This window comes from Amblyraja radiata, chromosome 2 (assembly GCF_010909765.2).
Source record: "Amblyraja radiata isolate CabotCenter1 chromosome 2, sAmbRad1.1.pri, whole genome shotgun sequence".
NCBI lineage: Eukaryota > Metazoa > Chordata > Chondrichthyes > Rajiformes > Rajidae > Amblyraja > Amblyraja radiata.
Window position 1 is genome coordinate 108,841,291 of NC_045957.1, and position 17,235 is coordinate 108,858,525.

At 41.6% G+C, this 17,235-nt stretch overlaps 1 protein-coding gene across 1 annotated transcript in view; it reads left to right on the top strand.

The window, feature by feature from the left end:
* The window catches only part of LOC116966876 (vimentin-like), a 29,528-nt gene that overhangs the window by 7,792 nt on the left and 4,501 nt on the right, over positions 1–17,235 (top strand). The window contains exons 3-7 of the mRNA XM_033013233.1: positions 607–702; positions 8,467–8,625; positions 9,875–10,000; positions 11,920–12,140; positions 16,432–16,466. Coding sequence (XP_032869124.1) covers positions 607–702; positions 8,467–8,625; positions 9,875–10,000; positions 11,920–12,140; positions 16,432–16,466 — 637 coding nt within the window. The remainder of the gene's footprint in view (positions 1–606; positions 703–8,466; positions 8,626–9,874; positions 10,001–11,919; positions 12,141–16,431; positions 16,467–17,235) is intronic.

The window sequence follows — 17,235 nt, forward strand, 5'->3', positions numbered from 1 at the left end:
ATTTAGAGTTTGAGCCAACCAATCAGCTGCCCTTGCCTACAATTTCTGACCTTGAAGTCATGGGAAAAAAATGGAGGAAGGCATTAAAGGGGATTTTGATTCAGTATCACTCAATTTGTGATTGCACAAATACACAGTTACTGTCTCCGAATGAGAAATTCACCCTAAAGATGTGAAAAAATACAATACATCAAGATTTCTGGTCTTGTTGAGAAACATTCCAGTGGTATTGCATGGTTGCATACCCTTACCACACAGCCAACGATATCATACTTCCTTCTTGTTTCATATTTCATTTCATGCACAGAACTGAAACATCATTTTTAAACAAATTATATGTGTGGGTGTGGAGGAGGCAGTGGTCAGGATGGGTCGCATGGATGACTGCTATTTATCCAGGCATAATTAATTTCCACATTTTACTGTGGTTTTCATCCTATTTTTCATTTTCCTGGTTCAATCGTTCACCTAGTATGAATGGGTTAGTTGTCTACTTGTTCGTGTTAAGGAGACTTCCTTCTTCAGCGAAGTTGCAGTCGGACTTGGAGAACATGTTGCTCACTTTCTGTAATGACTCTGTTAAAATATTTTTTATATGCCCAACAGGATGTGGATGAAGCTACACAGACCTGTGCAGATCTGCAACATAAAATTAATGCACTGCAAGATGAAATAATCTTCTTAAAGAAACTTCATGAAGAAGTAAGGACACATTGTCATTTAAATTCCATCAGTTTATTTATTTGTGGTGCTAAATGAACTGTTGGAGGATCTTAGTGGGTCGAGCAGCATCTATAGTGGGAACAGAATTGTTAATGTTTTGGGACCACACTCTGCATCAGGAAATACATTGCTATTACAAAGTTCAAATGCACCTTCGGGTCATAAGTGATAGGAGCAGAATTAGGCCGTTCGGCCCATCAAGTCCACTCTGCCATTCAATCATGGCTGATCTATCTCTCCCTCCTAACACCATTCTCCTGTTTTCTCCCCATAATCCCTGACACTCGTACTAATCAAGACTTTATCTATCTCTCCCTAAAAAATATCCATTGACTTGGCCTCTACAGCCTTCCGTGACAAATAATTCCACAGGTCTTGAATGAGATTGTACAAGTGTGAATCTTACATACATCTGATTAATGTAAGTGCACCTGGAATATATATTGCTGTTTGTAGAAGGAGAATGACCAAAGGTAATCTGATATCAGCACTTGCTGTCCTCACCAGCTACTGCCACATGATGAATGCTTACTTTACCTTCTGTTTCTGTGTTGGTTTGACTTGTTTCTCAAAGCCGTCAAGTTTGTAAATGGTGTGGCCCTGCAATACAGCATGGGACTTGAGCAAAATAACACTGTCACATAGTCAGCCTAGAACAAGCCCTGCCCACTAAACAGTTGAAAAAACTTTGTCAGCCTGCTAACCTTTGTCCCCATCTCCTCGGTCATTCGGAAACAGTAATAAAATCCAAAAAACATTATAAATCATTGTACATTTTAAAATGTATAAATATTATAAAACATTTTTTTTTTTTTTTGTTTTTTTTTTTTTTGTTTATTTTATTAGAAGTTAATACAATACAAAACAATACAGTGGCACCTAATTTTAGGTGCCAACTATGTCATACCGTAATCCATTCTATGTACAACCTCTAGTTTTATGTTATGAGTAGGCAAGACAAGAAAAAGAAAACAATAGAAAGGGGAAAGAGTGGAAAAATAGATGGTAGAGAGTAGAAAAATGTGAAGTGTGGATATAAAAAATAATAATAAAAAAATAAAATAAAAAAGAAAAGGTGGAAAGTAGAAATAGAAGAAAAGGCCCCTTAAAAGAGAATTTTTCAAATCTATATTCGGAGATGTAGATCTATCCACGTCATGAACTGAAATCAGCAATCCTTATGGTACCGCTGCATCACATGATTCCAAAAAGTCGATGAAAGGAGACCAACTCCTTAAGACTATTAGTCGGAGTCTCATTTCTTCAAGGCGTGCTATGTCCATCATATTCCTAATCCACATTTTAACAGTTGGTATGGTTGTATTTTTCCAAAATTTAAGTATCAATATTATAAAACATTTAATATGACTTTTCCAAGTTTGAATAAGGTTTGATTAATTTAATTAAAAAATGAAAATAACCTTATACTTACCTGGTGCCTTCACAGCTGTCCCTCTTCACTGATGGCATGCAGGTTTTCCACAGCTACACGGGTGGTTTTAAACTGAATAAGGGGGGTGGGGTGTCGAATGGGATAATTGAGGATGGAGTTAAAGGGAAAGGGTTTCTTAAATGTGTGAGCGTAGAGAGGGGTGTAAAATGAGGGTAGAAGTAATAGGTAGCAAGGTGAAAAGTAAAAGTGGCAGGCAGACAAATCCAGGGCAAAAATCAAAAAGGGCCACTTTTCAACATAATTATATAAGGGTTGTAAAAACAAACCTGAAGGCTTTGTGTCTCAATGCAAGGAGCATTCGTAATAAGGTGGATGAGTTGAATGTGCAGATAACTATTAATGACTATGATATAGTTGGGATCACGGAGACATGGCTCCAGGGTGACCAAGGCTGGGAGCTGAACATCCAGGGATATTCAATATTCAGGAGGGATAGACAGAAAGGGAAAGGAGGTGGGGTAGCGTTGCTGGTTAGAGAGCAGATTAACGCAATAGAAAGGAAGGACATAAGCTTGGAGGATGTGGAATCGATATGGGTAGAGCTGCGAAGCACTAAGGGGCAGAAAACGCTAGTGGGAGTTGTGTACAGGCCACCTAACAGTAGTAGTGGAGTTGGGGATGGCATCAAACAGGAAATTAGAAATGCGTGCAACAAAGGTAAAACAGTTATAATGGGTGACTTCAATCTACATATAGATTGGGTGAATCAAATTGGCAAGGGTGCTGAGGAAGAGGATTTCTTGGAATGTATGCGGGATAGTTTTCTAAACCAACATGTAGAGGAACCAACGAGAGAGCAGGCTATTCTAGATTGGGTATTGAGTAATGAGGAAGGGTTAGTTAGCAGTCTTGTTGTGCGTGGCCCCTTGGGCAAGAGTGACCATAATATGGTTGAGTTCTTCATTAGGATGAAGAGTGACATTGTTAATTCAGAAACAAGGACCCTGAACTTAAAGAAAGGTAACTTTGAGGGTATGAGACGTGAATTGGCCAAGATAGACTGGCAATTGATTCTTAATGGGTTGACGGTGGATATGCAATGGAAGGCATTTAAAGACTGCATGGATGAACTACAACAATTGTTCATCCCAGTTTGGAAAAAAAATAAATCAGGGAAGGTAGTGCATCCGTGGATAACAAGGGAAATCAGGGATAGTATCAAAACAAAAGATGAAGCGTGCAAATTAGCCAGAAAAAGCAGCCTACCAGAGGACTGGGAGAAATTCAGAGTGCAGCAGAGGAGGACAAAGGGCTTAATTAGGAAAGGGAAAATAGATTATGAAAGAAAACTGGCAGGGAACATAAAAACTGACTGCAAAAGCTTTTATAGATATGTGAAGAGAAAATGATTAGCTAAAACAAATGTAGGTCCCTTGCAGTCAGAAACAGGTGAATTGATCATGGGGAACAGGGACATGGCAGACCAATTGAATAACTACTTTGGTTCTGTCTTCACTAAGGAAGACATAAATAATCTGCCGGAAATAGCAGGGGACCGGGGGTCAAATGAGATGGAGGAACTGAGTGAAATCCAGGTTAGCCGGGAAGTGGTGTTAGGTAAATTGAATGGATTAAAGGCCGATAAATCCCCAGGGCCAGATAGGCTGCATCCTAGAGTACTTAAGGAAGTAGCCCCAGAAATAGTGGATGCATTAGTGATAATTTTTCAAAACTCTTTAGATTCTGGAGTAGTTCCTGAGGATTGGAGGGTAGCTAATGTAACCCCACTTTTTAAAAAGGGTGCGAGAGAGAAAACGGGGAATTACAGACCAGTTAGTCTAACGTCGGTAATGGTGAAACTGCTAGAATCAGTTATTAAAGATGGGATAGCAGCACATTTGGAAAATGGTGAAATCATTGGACAAAGTCAGCATGGATTTATGAAAGGTAAATCATGTCTGACGAATCTTATAGAATTTTTCGAGGATGTAACAAAAAGAGTGGATAAGGGAGAACCAGTGGATGTGTTATATCTGGACTTTCAGAAGGCTTTCGACAAGGTCCCACATAAGAGATTAGTATACAAACTTAAAGTATACGGTATTGGAGGTTCAGTATTGATGTGGATAGAGAACTGGCTGGCAGACAGGAAGCAAAGAGTAGGAGTAAACGGGTCCTTTTCACAATGGCAGGCAGTGACTAGTGGGGTACCGCAAGGCTCAGTGCTGGGACCCCAGCTATTTACGATATATATTAATGATTTGGACGAGGGAATTGAGTGCAACATCTCCAAGTTTGCGGATGACACGAAGCTGGGGGACAGTGTTAGCTGTGTGGAGGATGCTAGGCGGCTGCAAGGTGACTTGGATAGGCTGGGTGAGTGGGCAAATGCATGGCAGATGCAGTATAATGTGGATAAATGTGAGGTTATCCACTTTGGTGGCAAAAACAGGAAAGTGGCTTGCAAAAGTATTCATATCCCTTGAACTTTTCCACATTTTGTCACGTTACAACCACAAACGTAAATGTATTGTATTGGGATTTTATGTGATAGACCAACACAAAGTGGTGCATAATTGTGAAGTGGAAGGAAAATGATACATAGTTTTCAAATCTTTTTACAAATAAAAAACTGAAAAGTGTGGCGTGCAAAAATATTCAGCCCGACTGAGTCAATACTTTGTAGAACCACCTTTCGCTGCAATTACAGCTGCAAGTCTTTTGGGGTATGTCTCTACCAGCTTTGCACATCTAGAGACTGAAATTTTTGCCCATTCTTCTTTGCAAAATAGCTTAAGCTCAGTCAGATTGGATGGAGAGTGTCTGTGAACAGCAATTTTCAAGTCTTGCCAGAGATTCTAAATTGGATTTAGGTCTGGACTTTGACTGGGTCATTCTAACACATGAATATGCTTTGATCTAAACCATTCCATTGTAGCTCTGGCTGTATGTTTAGGGTCGTTGTCCTGCTGGAAGGTGAACCTCTGCCCCAGTCTCAAGCCTTTTGCAGACTCTAACAGGTTTTCTTCCAAGATTGCCCTGTATTTGGCTCCATCTATCTTCCCATCAACTCTGACCAGCTTCCCTGTCCCTGCTGAAGAAAAGCATCCCCACAGCATGATGCTGCCACCACCATGTTTCACAGTGGGGATGGTGTGTTCAGGGTGATGTGCAGTGTTAGTTTTCCGCCACACATAGCGTTTTGCATTTAGGCCAAAAACTTCAATTTTGGTCTCTTCTGACCAGAGCACCTTCCTCCACATGTTTGCTGTGTCCCCCACATGGCTTATGGCAAATTGCAAACGGGACTTCTTATGGCTTTTTTTCAACAATGGCTTTCTTCTCGCCTTCTTCCATAAAGGCCCGATTTGTGGAGTGCACAACTAATAGTTGTCCTGTGGACAGATTCTCTCACCTGAGCTGTGGATCTCTACAGCTCCTCCAAAGTTACCATGGGCCGCTTGGCTGCTTCTCTGATCAATGCTCTCCTTGCCCGGCCTGTCAGTTTAGGTGGACGGCCATGTCTTGGTAGGTTTGCAGTTGTGCCATACTCTTTCCATTATCAGATGATGGATTGAACAGTGCTCCGTGAGATGTTCAAAGCTAGAGATATTTTTTTATAACCTAACCCTGCTTTAAACTTCTCCACAACTTTATCGCTGACCTGTCTGGTGTGTTCCTTGGGCTTCATGATGCTGTTTGTTCACTAATGTTCTCTAACAAACCTCTGAGGCCTTCACAGAACAGCTGTATTTATACTGAGATTAGATTACACACAAGTGGACTCTATTTAATAATTAGGTGACTTTTGAAGGCAATTGGTTGCACTGGATTTTATTTAGGGGTATCAGAGTAAAGGGGGCTGAAGACTTTTGCACGCCACACTTTTCAGTTTTTTATTTGTAAAAAAATTTGAAAACCATGTATCATTTTCCTTCCACTTCACAATTATGCGCCACTTTGTGTTGGTCTATCACATAAAATCCCAATAAAATACATTTACGTTTGTGGTTGTAACGTGACAAAATGTGGAAAAGTTCAAGCGGTATGAATACTTTTGCAAGCCACTGTATCTGAATGGTGGCTGATTAGGAAAGGGGGAGATGCAACGAGACCTGGGTGTCATGGTACACCACTCATTAAAAGTAGGCATGCAGGTGCAGCAGGCAGAGAAGAAGGCGAATGGTATGTTAGCATTCATAGCAAAAGGATTTGAGTATAGCAGCAGGGAGGTTCTACTGCAGTTGTACAGGGTCTTGGTGAGACCACACCTGGTGTATTCCGTACAGTTTTGGTCTCCTAATCTGAGGAAAGACATTCTTGCCCTAGAGGCAGTACAGAGAAGGTTCACCAGACTGATTCCTGGGATGTCAGGACTTTCATATGAAGAAAGACTGGATAGACTCGGTTTGTACTCGCTAGAATTTAGAAGATTGAGGGGGGATCTTATAGAAACTTACAAAATTCTTAAGGGGTTGGACAGGCTAGATGCAGGAAGATTGTTCCCGATGTTGGGGAAGTCTAGAACAGGGGGTCACAGTTTAAGGATAAGGGGGAAATCTTTTAGGACCGAGATGAGGAAAACATTTTTCACACAGAGAGTGGTGAATCTCTGGAATTCTCTGCCACAGAAGGTAGTTGAGGGCAGTTCATTGGCTATATTTAAGAGGGAGTTAGATGTGGCCCTTGTGGCTAAAGGGATCAGGGGGTATGGAGAGAAGGCAGGTACAGGATACTGAGTTGGATGATCAGCCATGATCATATTGAATGGCGGTGCAGGCTCGAAGGGCCGAATGACCTACTCCTGCACCTATTTTCTATGTTTCTATGTTTCTATGATATGAATGAACACTCTTCATGAACAGGTTCTCTACGGTAGATTCCGCAGTGGATATGATGGGGAACTGCAGCATATGGTGTTCCATTGTACGCCATGAGGAGCCTATTATTGGAGAGCATTGTGAAAGCGGCACGTGGAGTATTGTGTGCTGTTCTGCTCACCCCATTACATGAAGGGTGGATGGTCTTTACAGAGGGTGCAAAATAAATTTACAGGAATGCTGCCAATTAGAGGGTACTGGACGACCCATGGACCATGTTGGGTCCACGTTGTAAAGCTTGTCAAGTACCCCCTTTTTGACGTCAGTCAAGTAGATCAAAATGGCAATCTGAAAATGGCGCTGGGCCCGGGAACCCTCCCCCAACTGCGCATGCACGGATACCGGGCCCGGCAACCCTCCCCCAACTGCGCAGGCGCGGCTGACGGGCCCGGCAAGAGGGAGCGACTGTGTAGGCATGCCGTCGCCGGGCCCGGCATCCCACCCCAATTACGCACGTGCGGATACTGGGCACGGCAACTCTCCCACAACTGCGCTGGAGCGACTGACAATGGCCTGTGGACCCATTGGGTCCCCGTTTTGATGTCAGTTGAAACTCGTCCCGTTCACAGTATAAAGTTAATTAAAGTTTATGAAGCGAATTACTTTGTTAAATGGAACAAAACTTGATACTGCACTCCGCAGGCTAATGGTGAGTAAGGCTCCCCTAAAATTGTTGCGCTATTGTGTACCGTTTTGGTTGTAATTTGGGAACATACATATACACACATACATACATACATACATACATACATACATACATACATACATACATACATACATACATACATACATACACACATACATACACACATTCATATATATATACATACATACATACATACATACATACATACATACATACATACAAGATGAGACTTTTACTCATATATATAGATTAGCTATAAGGTTAGGTCAGACAAACTTGAATTAGTTTTGCTGGATTTTTGGATCTTAAGGGGAGTCCTGATAGACTATATAAAATTATGAGAGGCATAGATACGGTAGACAATCAGAGTCTTTTTAAATGTCAACGACTAAAAGTCATATCTTTAAGGTTAGGCAGAGAAGGTTAAAAGGAGGCGTGGGGACAAGTTATTTTACACAGAATGGTGGATGTTTAGAACCAGGGACACTGTGAATGCAGTCTAATTTAAGAGGCTTTTAGGCAGGCACACGGATATGCACAGAATGGAGCAACATGGACCACATGCCGGCAAAGGAGATTAGTTTAACTTGACATCATTTTCAGCATAGACATTGTGGACCAAAGGGCCTGTTCCTATGCTGTACTGTTCAATATTGAAGAGCAGCCAGCAAATCCTGTTTTCATGCAGAAATTTCACAATTGGTGGCACTTTTGCATGGATATGCTGGGAAGTAGTTTTGGAACTGCTGGTATTTTCCACAGAATTCAGGCCCAATTATGCCTTAGACTACATGAAGTGATGATTTGATATTGTATTTTTTCAGGAACTCATTGAGATGCAAGTTAATGAACAGCAACATATCAAAATAGAGAAGGATTCAGCTGGTCCTGATCTTTCCATGGCACTCCATGAAGCTCGTTCTCAATTTGATAAACTTGCTGCTAAGAATATTTCTGACACCGATGAATGGTACAAGTCTAAGGTATGTTTTCAATTATTTTTTCCCTTCATTATTTATGCTTTCAACCTTGGTGAAATTGCCATATTTGGAATACTGGGCATGAGGAAATATTTCTGGAGTGGAGCTGTCCAGAGATGAGTGCCAGTCTGGGGGAAGATTTTAAAGTATTCACTGAATCAAACTTATTTTTACCAGTTATTTGAATGACGAAATGATCAATGGGAGAAACGGATCCAAAGAAACAGCACACAGATAATATTATAAACTGTCAATTGCTGTTTAAAAAAAGTATTTAGATTGCTAAAAAAACACACCATAAACATTTCTGGATGAAAAGTGAATTATATATATCTAAAGTGAGGAAAAACTCAACAAAAACAATAATATTCCATTTTGTCTAATGCCTAAAAAAAAACCTGGAGTAATATACTGTATGTCTTTGTTGTTGTTAGCTGTCACTACACATTAAATTTCAGTAATTCATGAATAAAAACATCCAGGTGTTTCTGCACACCTTTCAATCTTTCTTTAGTTCCATCAAAGTACATGATCGCTCATTTTGTATCATAACCAACACCAAAAAACAAGTAAAGGCAAAGGGAATGAAGTGGAATGAAGCAAGGAACGGAAAGATAAAAGAGACCACTTTAAAAGAAAAATAATATTAATATTAATTGTCTTATACCCTCCAGCAGTAATTAAATTCTGAAGGAATGAGAGACCTCTAACATTTACTGTGTCACACCGGCTGTTAAAGAATAATTTTGATTTGAGACATTGCTGAAAATGTACACGCAGCTGAACACAGTAAACATTTTTTTCATGTGCTCAGTGAGATGCTGTCATGCTGCAAATGGAGGGGGACTTGACTAATTCTGACTGCAGTTTCTGGATCATTTTGCGTTTGATGAAATATATTTTATGAAATTTTAGGGGGTTTTTCCTCTCTCAATTCCCTTTCTTTTTTCATCTCGATATTTTACATTTTGTGCATGATTTCACTATGATTTAGACTTTCTAGTTAAACCCTTTGGCTTGTGCTCCACTTGATTCAGTGAAGATTCTTCAATCTAATAAACTATAGAATCCAAGAAATTGCTGTTCAATTTACTCTGTCATAACATTGATAACTGTGAACCTAATTGATATTCTCGACATAAAATTGTGGTCTTCATGACACAGAAGCTTATGGAAAATACAGGAAGAACACAGCATTGAGAAAATGAGAATACTGATAAATTGCACTTACATAGATTTTGTTTTTAAACAGATTTCCGATCTATCTCAAAATGTTACCCGCGCCAATGATTCTCTTCGCCTGGCAAAACAAGAAGCAAATAATTACCGTAGAGAGGCCCAAGGACTAAAATGTGAAGCTGAAGCTTTTAAAGGAGCTGTAAGTTACATAACAATGAATAACACCTGCAGCCATGTACTGCATGTCATTAACTGTTTTTCTCAAAACAGTAGCTTTTTGTGACTATTGAATATAAGAGATATTTTTTAGCACATACTAAGAATATGGATGGGATAATGGAGCATTGTAATAAATAGCACTGTTGCCTTAAAGCTCCAGAAAGCTGGGTTCAATTGTGAACTAATTGTGCCTCCATTGAAACATTGGAGGCCACATGCAAATAAGACGGTGGGAATGGAAAAGTGAATTAAAGTGGCAGGTGAATTCAAGACTCCTGACCTGAAACATCATCTGTCTATTTCCCTCCAAAGATCCTGCCTGACTCGTTAAGTTTCTCCTGCAAGTTTTTTTTCATTCAGGATCCCAGCACCTTGTGTCTCTCTCACCCATATCTTGTTTCTCCAATATAGAGGAGACCTTATTATGGACAACAAATACAACAGAGTAGAAGCTGGTAGAGCTGCTACCTCAATGTGTCAGAGACCTGGTTTCGATCCTGGCCTTGGGTGCTATACTGTATGTGAGGCGTTTGCTCGTGCTCCCTGTGAGCTGGTGTGTTTCCTCCGGGTGCTCGGGTTTCCCCCCACATTCCAAAGATATGCGGGTATGTAGGTTAATTGGCCTTTGTAAATTGCCCCTAGTGTGCAGAGCGAGGATGTGAAAGTGGTAGAACAGAGAACTAATGAGAACAGGTGATCGCTGATGAACATGGACTTGATGGCCGAAGAGCCCGTTTCCATGCTGTACCCCTAAACTAAACTATAATTAAGTGCAATTGAATTGGTGCTTCATCTGTAAAGGGTGTTTAGATAATAAACAATAGACGATAGACAATAGGTGCAGGAGTAGGCCATTCGGCCCTTCGAGCCAGCACCGCCATTCAATGTGATCATGGCTGATCATCCACAATTAGAACCCAGTTCTTGCATTCTTCCCATATCTCCTGATTCTGCTATCTTTAAGAGCCCCATCTAGCTCTCTCTTGAAAGCATCCAGAGAACCGGCCTCCATCCTTAGGCAGGGAATTCCACAGACTCACAACTCTTTGTGTGAAAAAGTGTTTCCTCATCTCCGTTCTAAATGGCTTAACCCTTATTCTTAAACTGTGGCCCCTGGTTCTGGACTCCCCCAACCTCGGGAACATGTTTCCTGCCTCTAGCATATTCAAACCTTTAATAATCTTATATGTTTCAATAAGATCCCCACTCATCCTAAATTCCAAAGTGCTCAAACCCAGCTACTCCATTCTCTCAGCATATGACAATGCCGCCATGGGAGAAGCAGAAGGGCCCTCAGTCCTCCCTGATGTGGAATGGAGGTACAGAACTATTGCAGATCCATGGTAAAGGTGAACTGGTTAGTACCAGAAAAATTGTAAATTATTGAAATGGTAAAATATATCCAAAGATACAGTTAGACAGGTGGAAAGGGACTGGACCAGAGGAGACCTGGACCACAGAACACCTTGGACTCTGCTGTGAGCCTGGGATGCAGCAAGAGGTTAGATGCATTCTGCACTTGACTGCAAAAATTCCAGATTGTCCTCTCATGAACACTTCAGCCATCTCATCGTTCTCCATGAAACCATTGGCTAGGCAGTGGCACACTGCAACTCAGCAACGTGGATGTTGAACCTGAGTATTCATGATAGGCGTGGGTTGAAATGCCTGGGTTGTTTTGGATCACAATTCACATCGAGCTAATGGGGACTGTGTTCCAGTATAAGTCACTATAAATAATGTTTATAACTTTATTTTAATGGCAATGGACTTCTGCGTGGTGTGAATTTTGAGACAGAAGAAGGTTAACATAGTCAGAATTTTGTGTCTGAGAAAGGATAGATTATGATGATTGTCGCAGAGAAAACAGAAGAAAATAATTGCTTATCCTTAAAACAGAACGGTCTTCTTGAGCGTCAGAAGGAAGAAATGGAAGTACAGTTTGCCAAGGAGGCAGATAAATTCCAGGAAATAATTGTGCAGCGTGAAGAGGAAATAAATAATTTGAGTGAACAGATGAGCCGTCGCCTGTATGAATATCAGGATTTGCTCAAAGTTAAAACCGTTTTAGATGCCGAAATTGCAACATACAGGAATTTACTGGAGTCTGAGGAAAATAGGTGAGATTTTTAACCTTGATATTTGATTAATATTTTTAACCATTGTTTGGTATAATAGAACTGTTACATCAACTTAACATTCAAATTATTGATTTTGAGACATTTTAATAATGACTACTAGATTAGAGAATGTTCTCTGGATTATGTAAAAATTAACAATTTATTGAACAGCATACCCGCATTATCAAAGCTAGCGATAAATCCTAGCCTTTCAACAGTGGAATCTTAGAAACTCTAATGGATTTTACTAGTTCTTCTCCAGATTGAAGGATAATGTGTTTCATTTCATATCTAAAAGCATCTAAATGGGGGATAAAGATATTGTTGCCAAGATATTAGAGTTCATCTTTTTTTTGTGTACTAAATCATTATTGTATTTGCTCTAATACCTAATTTGGTTCACAACAAATAATAGAACTATTGATCAAGAATAGATTTGAATCAGCATGGCTTACATTGACAAACATGTATTAAAACCAAACCGGTGCAGATCCTGTTTTGTCTGCACTCAATTTAACTTATTTTACTGCCAAACTTTGCTATGCCCTATTCACATTAAAGCAACTGCCTATGAAAGCCAGTCAGCAGAAACACACATGATGGTTGCTATGAAACAGAGAGGGGCTCCAAGGGAGAAGGTAGTTCCCACATTCCGGCAAAAAGATGTTGAAATGCTGGTGCACAGCATACATGGCAGGAGGGAGGTTTTGTTCTTCAGGATAACAACTCGTGCCACATGCTCCTACACACTGCCATTGTACAATAGTAGTTTAGTTTATGGTCATAGTTTAGTTTAGAGATACAGCATGGAAACAGGTCCATCGACCCACTGAGTCCATGCTGACCATTAATCACCCGTTCACACTAGTTCAATATTATCCCTCTTTTCTACTCCCTGGACAGGGGTAATTTACAGAGACCAATTGACCAACAAACATCTTTGGGATGTGGGGGGAAAATAGAGTACCTGGAGTAGCAATGTTACAAAATTTTGAGATTTTAAAAATCAAGTCTGCAATTTATCCCATCAGATAAAGCATAAAAATAAGTTTAATTTGACACCTAATTCACTTTCATATCTCAAGTATTTAAAAAGTTATGGCCCTTTTCATACTGGGAAATGAGCAAATTGTTCCCTATTGATTTTCTATGGACATAACAAAAAAGCTGTGATCGTGAACAGTCAAAAGCCCATAACTTTCTTAAAAATTAAGAGAACTGAATGAAATTTTCAGTTATCATAGATTGAAGCATTCTGAAACAAATATAAAATAATCTTACTTGGATGACCTGAAATTAAAGCATATAATTAGTTAGTTACCTAATTGTAGCTAATTTCAGACTTCATTACTAGATCTAAACATCTATCCATTTCTTAATAAATGATTAACATTTTTAAATAGCCTAAATGTCCAAATAATATTCACAAATAATTCACAATAAAACATGATTTTTAAATCTCATTTACATTAATTTATAGACCAAATGGAAGGAATTTAGTGTTCAATTGCTGTAAATAAATGCCCATTTAAATCAGCTTTCCAGTGGGTCCCTGTGGAACGCGCTGGTTTAGAACGTTCACATTGCGGTAGATTTGTGCCCCCAAATGCCGAGAAAAATACTGCGGGATATAATGGGCCCAAAATGAGCTATTCGCAATATTAAACTTTGTATAAAGGGATCTTTAGAAGCCCTTTTTAATGTAAAAATATACAGCTTACCTTCTATTATTTGCTTTATGAGACCCTGCGGTTGCTGGTGGTCGCGGGTTTAGAGATTGATTTTTAAACTACTATAACTATTATACGAGGCCTTTAAAACTAATAATAGCTTTTGCGACGGGGTCTTTCAGCGATTTTTCGTTAATAATTAACTAGGCTGAACATCTTCGATTTGAACAGCCTAGAGAAAATCGCGTTTTAAACCCGCCCCCTCTAAACGGCGCCAAAATCGCGCACACCCGCAGCGACAGATTTTCAGCGACGCTTCAGGTAGGCTTTGCAACATACCTACCTGGAGGAATCCCACGCAGTCACTGGAGAACATGCAAACTCCACGCAGACCGTGTGCGGATGTGGTGCCGACGGACGAGAGGCCGAAGCAAAGAAGTCGAAGCCAAAGAACCGAATGGAAACGAGGCCAAAACTCCAATAAACCGAAAGAGTCCGAAGACGAAACGCCTACTAACCGAAAGGATGGGACGCCTAAATGCAAACTAATCAAAAGGGCGGGACGCCTAAAAGCCAATGAACCGAAAACCTGCGTCGCCTAAAAGCAAACTTACTGAATGGCCGCTCTGTCGAAACGCCACCTACCCGAAAGGCGGCGGCGCCTACAGGCCAAAGGACCGACTGCCGCTCAACAGAAAAGTCCAATAACGGACATGACGTTGCCGGGGGGCGGGACTTCTCAGCGATTGGTCCAGACCCCCAAGTCCATCACATCACTGTGAAGGCATGAACATTGTCCCACACCTCCGCTACACCCGACCCGCAGCCCGCGGAGGGTGGCCGTGGGAGAGTGGGGGCTGTACACCTTTGTTCGCTTGCAACTTGGTGCTTGGGTTCAGATTGGCCAGTCACCTATGGCTTGTTTGGGAAAATGAACCCCACGCTCCCTTCTCCTCCTTCTCTCTCCCCTCTTCTCTCTCCCCGCTCTATCTCCCTTCTCTCTCTCCCTTCTCTCTCCTCCCCTCTCTTCCCTCTTCTCTCTCACCTCTCTCTCCCCTCTTCTCTCTCTCCTCCTCTCTCTCAACTCTTCTCTCTCTCCTCCTCTCTCTTCCACTCCTCTCCCCCCTCTCTCTCCCTTCTATCTCCCTCCCTTCTCTCTCTCCCCTTTCTCTCTCTCCCCTTCTCTCCCCCTTCGCTCTCTCCTCCGTCTCCACTCTTTCTTCATAGTGCGTCTGAAAGGTCTCGACCCGAAACGTCACCCATTCCTTCTCTCCAGAGATGCTGCCTGTTTTGTGCGTGGGAATCACCTTGGTGTGGGGGTTGGGGTCCGATGGCGGTGCATCGCGGTCAGTGACTGTGGGACGCTCCCGCGGGTGGAGACGGAGGAAAGAGAGAAGGGGGTGAGAAGGGGAGAGAGAGAAGGGAGAGGGGTGGGGGGGGGGAGGAGGGGAAGAGAGAGGAGGAGAGAGAGAAAAGAGTGGAGGAGAGAGCGAAGAGGGGAGAGAGAGGAGGAGAGAGAAGAGGGGAGAGAGAGGAGGGGAGAGAAGGGAGAGAGAGAGGCGGAGGGGAGAAGAGGGGAGAGAGAAGGAGGAGACAGGAGCGTGGGGTTTGGGACAATCTTCATGCCTTCACAGTGATGTGATGGACATGGGGGTCTGGACCAATTGCTGACAAGTCCCGCTCCCCAGCAACATCATGTCCGTTATTGGACTTTTCTGTTGAGTGGCAGTCGGTCCTTTGGCCTGTAGGCGACGCCGCCTTTCGGGCAGGTGCCGTTTCGACAGAGCGGCCATTCGGTAAGTTTGCTTTTAGGCGACGCAGCTTTTCGGTTTGTTGGTTTTTAGGTGTCCCGCCCTTTCGGTAAGTTTGCATTTAGGCGTCCCATCCTTTCGGTTAGTAGGCGTTTCGTCTTCGGACTCTTTCGGTTTATTGACGTTTCGGTCTCGTTTCCATTCGGTTTTTTGGCTTCGACTTCTTTGCTTCGGCTTCTTGTCTGTGGTGCCACATCCGGGTACCACGCAGACAGCTCCCGAGGTCAGGATCGAACCCGCTTCTGAACCTGCAGATCTACCAGCTGAGCCACTGCTGCCCAATGACAGTGGTCACAGTCTGTTCCAATGTATGTTGATGTGAACATGGAAGTGGACATTATTGAATAATATCATATACTGCACACACCCAATCCTGCAAAAGGATTTGACATGCCAATAAATATCATACAGCTTTCAGCCCACGCAAATTTGGCAAAGCCACAACTTTACCCGGAAATGATCCTTGAAACTGATCTTTGCATGATTTATGCCAAATATTTGGCTATCAATCAATCCAATGTTTAGACTAGAGAATGAATCTAGATGTCAGAGAAAATTGCAAAATGGGCAATATCAGGTTGATTAATTGATTTACTGCATCTATTTTGTATTATCACTGAAAATCGATTTCATTCCCTTATCTATTTTAAATGGCAGTGAGCGCAAAACCTGTGACTGGTTGTTCTGGGGGAATTGAATCATTAAGGCCAGGAATGCATGGCTACCTTCACTACTGCTAGCCCTGCTATGAAAGACCTTTGATAGGAATTAAATAACTGGCATGCTAACCAAATGTTTTATTTTTGACAGGATTTCTATACCTTCTCCTTCTCTGCTCCTGAATGGTGAGTGTTCACTGTTTTCAGCCAGTTATGCAAGAAATAGTAAAAATGTTGATATGGCCATCTGTTGGTGTGCCTAAACAGGATATTGTGTACTGCCCTGGCAGATGCATTATTATGAATGCAAAATTAAAACTGAAAAATGGTGGAAATGCTCAGCACTTCAGGTAATGTCTATGGGCAGAGAGTGTTAATATTTCAGGTCAATGCTCTTACATCAGAACTTTAAAAATTGTTCCCCCAGAAATAATTATTTATGTGATTTACACATTAAATCATGATGTGCACCTAAAATATGGGTGACATAGAAACATAGAAAATAGGTGCAGGAGTAGGCCATTCGGCCCTTCGAGCCTGCACCGCCATTCAATATGATCATGGCTGATCATCCAACTCAGTATCCTGTACCTGCCTTCTCTCCATACCCCCTGATCCCCTTAGCCACAAAGGCCACATCTAACTCCCTCTTAAATATAGCCAATGAACTGGCCTCAACTACCTTCTGTGGCAGAGAATTCCACAGATTCACCACTCTCTGTGTGTCAATTTTTTTTCTCACACCGGCGACGATCATTTGATGCGCAGATTTAGAGTCATAGCGTGGAAAAGGCCCTTCAGCCAAAATTGACCACACCGGCCAGCATGTCCCATCTACATCTGTGAGTGAAATATACTAAAACTGCAGAGGAGATAAAAGGGTATCAGATAAGGAGAGACAAGGAGTGAAAAGGTAATGAAATGTGCAGCCAGAGGGAGGGATATAGGTGTAGAG